This window comes from Schistocerca serialis, chromosome 4 (genome assembly GCF_023864345.2).
Source record: "Schistocerca serialis cubense isolate TAMUIC-IGC-003099 chromosome 4, iqSchSeri2.2, whole genome shotgun sequence".
In the NCBI taxonomy this organism is placed as follows: Eukaryota; Metazoa; Arthropoda; class Insecta; order Orthoptera; family Acrididae; genus Schistocerca; species Schistocerca serialis.
Window position 1 is genome coordinate 353,550,907 of NC_064641.1, and position 9,650 is coordinate 353,560,556.

The following is a 9,650-nucleotide window of genomic DNA, read 5'->3' on the forward strand; positions in this document are numbered from 1 at the left end:
TTCCCCTCCAAGCCAAGACATTTGTCTGCAGAGCAGGGAGAATAGAAAGTGTATTATTTGAATACTGAGTGAGTGATGTTAAGATTCCAGAATGAGATTTTCACTCTGCAGCGGAGTGTGCGCTGATATGAAACTTCCTGGCAGATTAAAACTGTGTGCCCGACTGAGACTTGAACTCGGGACCTTTGCCTTTCGCGGGCAAGGCCCCGAGTTCGAGTCTCGGTCGGGCACACAGCTGATGTTAAGATTGTTCTGAATGTGTAAACAGTGTTGTCACAGAAATTGTCATAAATTTGACTAATCTTGCTACTAGAATAAATGTTATTTCTTTGGTGAACGGCCCCCTTGAATGCCCTTTATGTGGTGAGTTTTCTGTTTCTAGGTCTTTTTCCAGTCTGGGGCAACATGTTAATGACAACTGAAAGTGTGCTTTAAGAATTATCAGATAAAACATTTTCTTTTTTTTTCAATTGTAAAATCTGAACCTATTTTTGGTCTGTATTTAACAGCTTCATGTTCATTGTGAGCTTGCTCAGTAGCCCCAACAGAGAGCCCTGAAAGTACGAGTCCTTAAAGCACTCTGCATTTGAAAGTACCTCACAGGAGTCATATGATCCAACAAAATTGTACTAGGGTTATTTTATCGATTTTGGTTAGAGAAAACCTGCGCTGTTTTCATAAATTACACTGTAGGAAATACTGCAGCCAGCCACAAGTTATTTTGAAATGATTTTATTGCACCATTACTAGTTTCAGGCCTGAGTCGATTGTCAGATGATAGCGTTGATTTCTTTGCAAGTTTTAAATTTATATCCTAAAATACAATAAAGTTTTGTGATTTATAATTTGTAAAAGGTTTACCATTTGTGTGCTAAAATATAACAAAGCTTTTGTGATTGCATTGTTTTCACTTACGTATGCTGTGTACATTGTATTTACTTGATGAAAAGCAATTCTTTGCATGTTATAAGACAGAGGTTTGATTTTCATAAAGTAAGTACGATGTATAGAGCATATACAAGTGTAAAACTAAGTAATCACAAAAACTTGGTTACATTTTAGGACACAAATGTAAGACTTGTAAGGAAGTCAATGCTACCATCTGACAATGGGCTCAGGGCTGAAACAAGTAATGGTGCAATAAAATCATTTCAAAAAACTTGTGGGTGGTTGCAGTATTTCCTACAGTGTAATATATAGGGATTGTTCACAAAGTAAGGTCTGATTTCTTGTAAAACATGAACCATCACAGACTTTTTCAAAAAACTGATTTTATTTACATCCTTATATGTTTCAGTATTTTTCTACATAGTTTCCACATTTGTTTAAACATTTGTGATAAAGTTCTATAAGCATTTGTTTCTCTAAGTCATAGACATCTGCTTCCTGTATAGATAACCTGTCTTTGACTACTTCTTTCATCTCATTGTCTTCTGCAAAGCACTTGATGCTGAGAAACTCCAGGGAAAGTCACTTGGCACCATGTTTGGCTGTACAATGGGTGGGCAGTCTGTTCCAATCCAAAAGATTTTGGGTGCGCATGGCAGAAGGGGTCTGCATTGACTTCAGAAGACTACATCGCTAATTCTGTGTTGCACATTGAAGTTCAGTCAGGACATGCAGTAAGTGGCTGCATTTATTGTTGTCCCTGGCTTCATAAACTAGACTCCATGTCTATCGCAACACACAGTTGCCATAACCTTGTGTGTTGAGGTTGTCTTATTTGCCTTAATTTTGGCTGGTGATGTTGTGTGACTCCATTCCACTTACTGACATTTAGACTCTGGGGTCATGTGAGAAACTCAAGTCCCATCCCCTGTGATACTGTTCTTTAAAAATTGATCACCTTCCTTATGCTATCAATCCAAAAACTCAAGAGCGCTGGCCATTAGATCCATTTTGTGTTTGTCAGTAAGAAGCCTGGGAACCCATTGTGCATACAATTTGCGAAATTGCAATTTTTAAGAGACGGTTTGTTGAAAGTTGTTCTATCCACATTTGAAAATTTCAGTGAGAAAGTTGAAATTGTGAATTGCCAGTCTTTACAAGTATTTTCTTCCATGACTTTGACCATATGTTCTGAATTCGCGGATGGTCAGCCTGATCATGATGCATCTTGAACATTTTCTGTCTGTCCTTGAAAGCGCTCACCCACTTACGCAATTCTCTGTCATGTATTGATTTGGGGCCATACACCTTACTTATCTGTCAATGAATTTCTGCTGCCACAACATTCCTTGCTATCAAAAACTAAATCACTAAGTGTGATGATGAAGAGACTAAGGGCTAGGGAAAAGGAAAGAAAGAGGAAGCTACCTGGTACAACCTTGCACAGAGCGTAATTGAGAATCGTGAAAGAAGGTTGTATATGTGGAAGAGACTTGGAGACAATAGAAAGCTTCAGATTGATCATATAAAGGTTAAACAACGGTTTCGGAATTAGATTTTAAACTTTAAGACATTTCCAGGGGCAGATGTGGACTCTGACCATAATTTATTGGCTATGAATTGTAAAATTGAAGAAATAGCAAAAAGGTAGGAAAGTAAGTACATGGGATAAGGTGAAAGAACCAGAAGTTGTTGAGAGTGTCAGAGGGAGCATTAGGCAATGATTGGCCGAAAAAGGGGAAAGAAATACAGTAGAAGACGAATGGATAGCTTTGAGAGATGAGATAGTGGAGGTAGCAGAGGATTAAATAGGTAAAAAGACAAGGCCTGTTAGAAACAGCTGTATAAATATCAAGAGCTCAGAGGGAAAACCAGTACTAAATAAAGAAGGGAAATCTGAATTGTGGAAGGAGTATATAGAGGGACTGTACAAGACAATATTATAAAAAGGGCAGAGGTCTTAGATGAAAATGGGATGGGAGAAGTGATACTGTGAGAAGAATTTGATAGACCACTGAAAGATCCAGATCGAAAAAATGCCCTGGGAGGAAGCAACATTCCCATAGAAATACCGATACCCTTTGGAAAGCCAGTCAGAAAAGTATTCCACTTGGCATGCAAGATGTGCGAAGCAGATTAAATACCCTCACACTTAAAGAAGAATGTAATAATTCAATTTTCAAGAAAGCAGGTGCTGATGGATGTGAATTTTACTGAAGAATGAGTTTAATAAGTTCTGGTTGCAAAATACTAACACAAGTTCTTTATGGAAGAGTGGAAAAAACTGGTTGAAGATCAGTTTGGATTCTGGAGAAATGTAGGAACACACAACGCAATACTGACCCTAAGACTTATCTTAGAAGATTGGTAAAGGAAAAGCAAAGCTACATATAAAGGATCTGTAGACTTGGAGAAAGCTTTTGACCACATTGACTGGAATATAGTCTTAGAAATTCTGAAGGTAGCAGGGGTAAAATACAGGAAATAAAAGGCTATGTACAACTGTACAGATAACAGGTGGTAATTATGAAGTCAAGGGGTGCGAAAGGGAGGCAAGCACTGTTTGAGAAGGGAGTGAGACAGGATTGTAGCCTTTCCCCGAAATTATTCATTCTGCAGATTGAGCAAGCAGTAAAGGAAACCAAATAAAAATTTGGAGATGGAATTAAAATTCAGGGACATGACATTGTAATTCTATCAGAGACGACAAAGAATTTGAAAGAACAGTTGGTAGGAATGGACAATACCTTGAAAGAGGGATGTAAGATGAATGTAAGCAAAAAGATGGTAATGGAATGTAGGCAGTTTAAATCAGGTGATTTGGAGGAAATTAGATTAGGAAACAAGATGTCAAAAGTAGTAGATGAATTTTGCTTTTTGGGCAATAAAATAACAGTTGATGGCCGAAGCAGAGAGGACTGGCATAAGAAGGAAAAAAGTATCTGAAGAAGAGAGATTTGTTAGCATCAGATGTAGATTTAAAGTCTTCTCTGAAGTTATTTTCTTGGATTGCAGCCTTGTAAGGAGGTGAAACATAGATGATAAACAGTTCAGAGAAGAGAGAAAAGAAGCTTTTGATACATAGTGTTGCTGAACAGTTGAGGAGTCACTGAATATAATTAGGGAGAAAAGAAATTTATGGCACAACATGACTAAAAGAAGGTATCGGTTGATAGTTAATTCTGAAACATCAAGGGATCACCAATTTAGTATTGGAGAGAAGTGTAGGTGTTAAAAATTGTTGTGGGAGATCAAGAGGTGAATTCACTACGCAGATTAAAAAGGATTTAGGTTTCAGTAGTCACTTGGAGATGAGGAGGCTTGCACAGGATAGAGTAGCATGGGGAGCTGCATCATACCAGTCTTCAGACTGAAGACCACAACAGGGGTATTTCCTTCATGGACAAGCAGTTGTTGCAGCAAAGTTGGATTATGACTGTTTTGAAAGTAGCTCTCCCTGTGAGGTGCTGGTGGCAGGATCAGGATAGATGGTGAAGGGCCGAATATGACAGGTCATGCACATAATCTATAAGGCAAGGAGTAGAAGGCAAGTGTGGTTTGTATATTGATTTAGTTGTTCTAGTACAAGGTGGTGGTGTGTACAGTTATCCCTTTCCCCATCTACCCCTGTTTGTTTCCTCTCCTGCATCCTTTCCACTCATCTGAGCTGAGGCCACAACTCAGTCCAAACATAACATTGGCAAAGAGCCTAAGTGAGTGAGTGTGATATTGAGTGTGTGAGTGTGAGTGTGTGTGAGTGTGTGTGTGTGTGTGTGTGTGTGTGTGTGTGTGTGTGTGTGTGTGTGTGTGTGCGCGTGTGGGGGGGGGGGGGGTGAATTACTAAGTAGATAGCTGAACTATGATGATATTCGGCATTTTTCACACATCTGTTTCTTCTGCTCAGAGGACCTGTGTACAGTAGTTTTCTTTCTTCATATCATCAGTAGCCAGAAGCCTGCTTCCAGAACGTGAAACTAAAATTTTCAGGTTTATGGACTTTTAATCGTACCATAAAGAAAATACTTTTAAGGTGTTGCATAAATGTACAAATAATGAGGGTGTATTCAGAAGTTAGACTAATAGCATGTTTTGCCATCATAGTAACAATGACTATACACATCATTCAGCTGTAGCATTTGAAGTTGTTTTGCTACATAAAAACCTACACACAAACTTTAACATTCTCTCTCTGTTACTTCTGCAATAGTATATTCTATAAAAGAAAGCTAGTTAACTTTTGCTGATAATCTGAAAGTGTTCTGAATTTTTTACATATTCTTTGTAGCAGCATCTTCCTCTACAGCTAGCTTTATGTATGTGACAGTGCTGTTTTTATTGTAGGTTCATTTGTTTTATTTTTTAATTATAGGTGAAGTGGAGAAGGATGACAAATCTGGAATTACAGATGACTTAAAGAAAGAGTCAAACCTGAATCCATGATAATTTGTGATAAAACTATAATGAAATGTAGCTTTCATAATTATGTACTAAATCATAATGTACAAAGTTGTACATTAATTTAATCAACCTTTCTCTAACACAGTTTAAACAAGAATATCATCAGGCGATTTGCTACAGTTGTGTGCACTTTGCATTATTTGAAGTGAATGGTGTTGTGTGGTGACATTTGAAATCCAGGATGCATGAAGATCATTTTCATCATTTCATGAGACTTTTATTGCACTGATTCATTTTCTTTGTTGTGTGTTCTGTCAGCAATATCCTCCGTGGAGGACTATTTTGTACATTTTTGATGTGATTGTTTTTTAAAGACAGTTGCCAAAATGAAATATGCTATAGAAAAGAACTTTAAATGTACTTTTCATTGCCTACACAGTAAAACTTCTCATTTGACTTCCCAGTGCCCTCATAAGAAGTTGATTATGAATGCAAATCAACTTCAGTACGTCACTATCTTCTCATAAATTTTTGCGACTTATTTGAATTTTGAATTAGGCTTATTTTTTGATACGACAAATCTGTTTTGACTACGGTAATTCATATTAAGAATTTTTAAAGTGTGGATTAGACAGTATTCTGAAAAGTGTCTTATTTTAAATAGCTTTTGTGTGAAAACTGGTAGAAATAAATTTTTATTGGGGATTTTATATCTTCACATTATTTTAAGGTCAGGATGATATATTTGCTCTGGTGTCATTTTTGTTTTCTTGTATTTGTTTCTCGTCATGAAAGACATGAAACTGGGATCCAGTGTTTGGAAGTAATAGATCTTGCATTTATTTTTGTTTGATACATTGTGATCCAACTTAAGCTAATAGATATTTTTGATAAAAAGATGTAAATATTTGCTTCTGTAGTTGGTGTCTGATTCACACAGATTTTTGTCTTTTCTATCTGTTGGATAAACTGTAATACAGACTGCCATTTTAAGTGGTTTTGGAACAAACCAAGTTGTTTTGGAACCACTTTTCTTGTCTGTTTGACTGACTTTGTAAGTAGGAATATCATTGTACAGTTCAGATGAAGTTTTAACCATAAATTATCTTGCTTATTTATATAAATTTAGAATAGATACAAATAAATTGTTTTATCAGATTCATACTCCACTTGTCATATTTATTTTACCTTTTCCATTAATTTTGTCAGAACAGTGTTACATAAAATATGAACAGCCACAATTAAGCAGGTTAACAGCAACTAAATGATTTCTTTTGGAGTATGGACGTTGCCTTTGGGCTGATATGTATTTGATACCAGTTGCTTATGTTTATATGGATCTAACTAAGTTCAAGGTAAGTGTCCGGAAAATGACGTAATAATGCTCATAAATTATTTATGATCAAGTATACACCAAAATATGGTTTATGAAGAACTGCACAGACAGTGTAAGTAGTCCGGCCTCATCTGTATAAAGAAGTGAAATGTATATTATACAACAGTCTGTCCATTTGGGAGGACGACGGTTCAATCCCGCGTCCGGCCATCCTGATTTAGGTTTTCCGTGATTTCCCTAAATCACTACAGGCAAATGCCGGGATGGTTCCTCTGAAAGGGCACGGCCAACATCCTTCCCTAATCCGATGAGACCGATGACCATGCTGTCTGGTCTCCTTCCCCAAACAAACAACCAACCAACCAACAGTCTGTCATGTGAATTTTCTATAGTACACTAGCACAATAATTTCATTAAACTCTTCCACCTATTCTCTCACTTGATGTGTTGTTGTTTTAGAATATTTCCTTTTAATCTTCTTGTAAGATAGTGGCTATTGGATATGTCAAATATGTCTGGCCAGTTAATAAAATTAAGAATGTTTTGTAGTGCATTGACTTGCCCCCCTCCTACTTTCATTTCAAGTATGATAAATGCAGTTCACCAGGAAAACTTAAATATGATATCCAGGTCTCTGGGTATACAGCTGATTTGTCATTTTCTGCTTACATGACATTTCGACAACCTTTCTGGCAGGGCTCAGGTGTTGCACACTACTTCCATTGCTAGCTGTTTGTACTCCAACCACTGTCAAACACAGTTTGGTTGGAGTCCAAACAGCAAGCAACAAAATTTTTGATCAATATCTAATGAAGAGAACTAGGGAGGTTGCTGAAATATTGTTAAAGAGAAAATGACAGCATTTCTGAAATCACAGGTACAGGCAGGTAAACTTTCAGTTTCATCAAGAACACCCGTAGGAGCAAAAAAAAAAAAAAAAAACCTATACATTGTTGTTTTTTATAGCTTCAGGAATGTTTAAAATAAATGTTATTAGCAGTATAAAAGCAGGAAATAGGAAACTAAGTTAAAATAATTCAGTTGTCTATACACTACGGATCAGAGAGAAACTAAGCTGCAAGAAAGTGCACAAGTTGAGACAAAGGGAAAATGCAGAAGAAAGGTGTAACAGAATGTGAAAAATAAAACATTTTAAGGTGGTCAATGGATTTCAGAAAGGCACTACAACTGGTGCTAATGCATTCACCAACCATGTTCTAACAGGTGGTTAGATAGTGTAAATTACAATGTTGTCAGAGACATTACTCTTTATGATATGAAAGATACAGCACTCCATCTTAGCTGAAAAGAGGATTTATATTAAGGAATATGGTTACCATGTCACAGAATAAAGAAATTAAAAAGGATATTCCAGAAGATTTCATCTGAAGTCCTCTGCTTTTTCTCTACATGAAAGCCATTCCATACTGTTTGGTATAGTGGATTAAATAATTATTTTATGTATTGAGCCCAGGAAAAAGTGTAACTACATAAGGTTTCCACGATGTTCTTTTGAAAGTTATGAGCAGCATTTCCTTCACTTCAGTTGCATTAAAATGTAGAAAGGCAAAGTGCATATTTGTTACAGGTTAAAGAAGGCATAGGGGCTAACATAAGTTTGTAGTGCAAGCCTTTGTCAGAATACTTCTGAGGTTTTCAATGGACTGATTGCTGCGACCTGAACTTTATCTTGAAATGGGGCCAAGCTCTGGAGTTGGATTACATCTACCTCTACATTCATACTCCGCAAGCCACTGTGTAATGGATGGCAAAGGGTACCATGTATCAGTATCAGTCATTTCCTTTTCTGTAACTCTTCAGGCTTTCCTGGTGATCTAAAGACATCTTGGGTTGTTGGGTGTTCTACCTGATATCAGTGTCGTTCTTGCATGATATTTTGGTAACGTGCGACCTGAGACTGCTCCTCGAGTGGACCTGGGCCAGTATTTATGTCGGTGGCCTTCCCCCTCCACCGGCAATTGTAGGCGTTCCCTCTGCGGTCCGCGCCTGCGTGCACTCAAGAAGCTCCGGGAAGACAACAGTATTGTAGTACTGCCGGCAGACAAGGGGAATTCTAAAGTCATTTTGCAGCAGGTGGATTACAATGAGAAAATATGCCAACTTCTGAGGGACCGTTCACATAGAACCTGGGAGTGTGACCCCACTGACAAGGTGGACAAGTAGACCAGGGCTCTTCTGAAGGAGATTGGGATGCCTGATAAGATCCTCAGACAACTACGGGCAAAAGCACCAGTACCACATAGACTATATGGTTTGCCTAAAATATACAAGGAGGGCTTGCCCCTATGCCCAGTTGTCAGTAATATCGGGGCACCTACATATGCAATGGCCAAGCACTTGAAAGATAAGCAAAGAAGGTGGAATATCTGCTCTATGTTGGTTTTATTTCTGCCAGAATTAGTAGGATCCTCCGCAAACACAACATCAAGTGTGTTTTCTGTCCATCCAGCAAGATCGAGGGACTGGTGGGAAATGTTAAAGGTGACCTGGGGTTACGAACACCAGGCATTTACAAAATACCTTGTCAATGCGGGATGTCCTACATTGGCCAGACGACAAGAACAGTGGATATCAGGTGCAAAGAACATCGAAGGCACACCCGATTAAGACAGGTGGCGAAATGAGCCATTGCTGGACACTGTCTATAACCAGATCATGCCTTGAATTATGATGTAACCCAGATTTTGGGACAGTGTTATAAGGGAATCGATAGAGATAAAAGTAACTGATAATCTCATGAACCTGATGTGGGGTACCAGTTAAGCAGAGCCTGGGATCCTGCTCTGCAATTGTAAAGGAGCAATGGGGACAGCTGCAGCACTCCATGAATAGAAGAACTGAAGGTGTGGATATAGAAAACGATCCCCAGACAGAATGCCAGGCTCTCTGGACCAAAGATGGAACATCCGAGAGTGGGTCTGACCTGCGCGGACCGCAGAGGGAACACCCAGAACCGCAGCGGTCTGAAAACAGAACAGTGACACTCCAGAAGATCGCAGTGAGCAGG

General features: G+C 38.2%; 1 protein-coding gene across 2 annotated transcripts in view; it reads left to right on the forward strand.

The window, feature by feature from the left end:
- Positions 1-6,450, forward strand: part of LOC126474139 (histone deacetylase HDAC1) — a 156,659-nt gene extending 150,209 nt beyond the window's left edge. Inside the window, exon 10 of one of the 2 annotated variants that reach the window (XM_050101583.1) lies at positions 5,258-6,450. In XM_050101583.1, coding sequence (XP_049957540.1) covers positions 5,258-5,328 — 71 coding nt within the window. In that variant the 3' untranslated portion in view covers positions 5,329-6,450. The remainder of the gene's footprint in view (positions 1-5,257) is intronic. The other variant, XM_050101584.1, reaches the window with a different exon arrangement.
- The last annotated feature ends 3,200 nt before the right edge of the window (positions 6,451-9,650 follow it).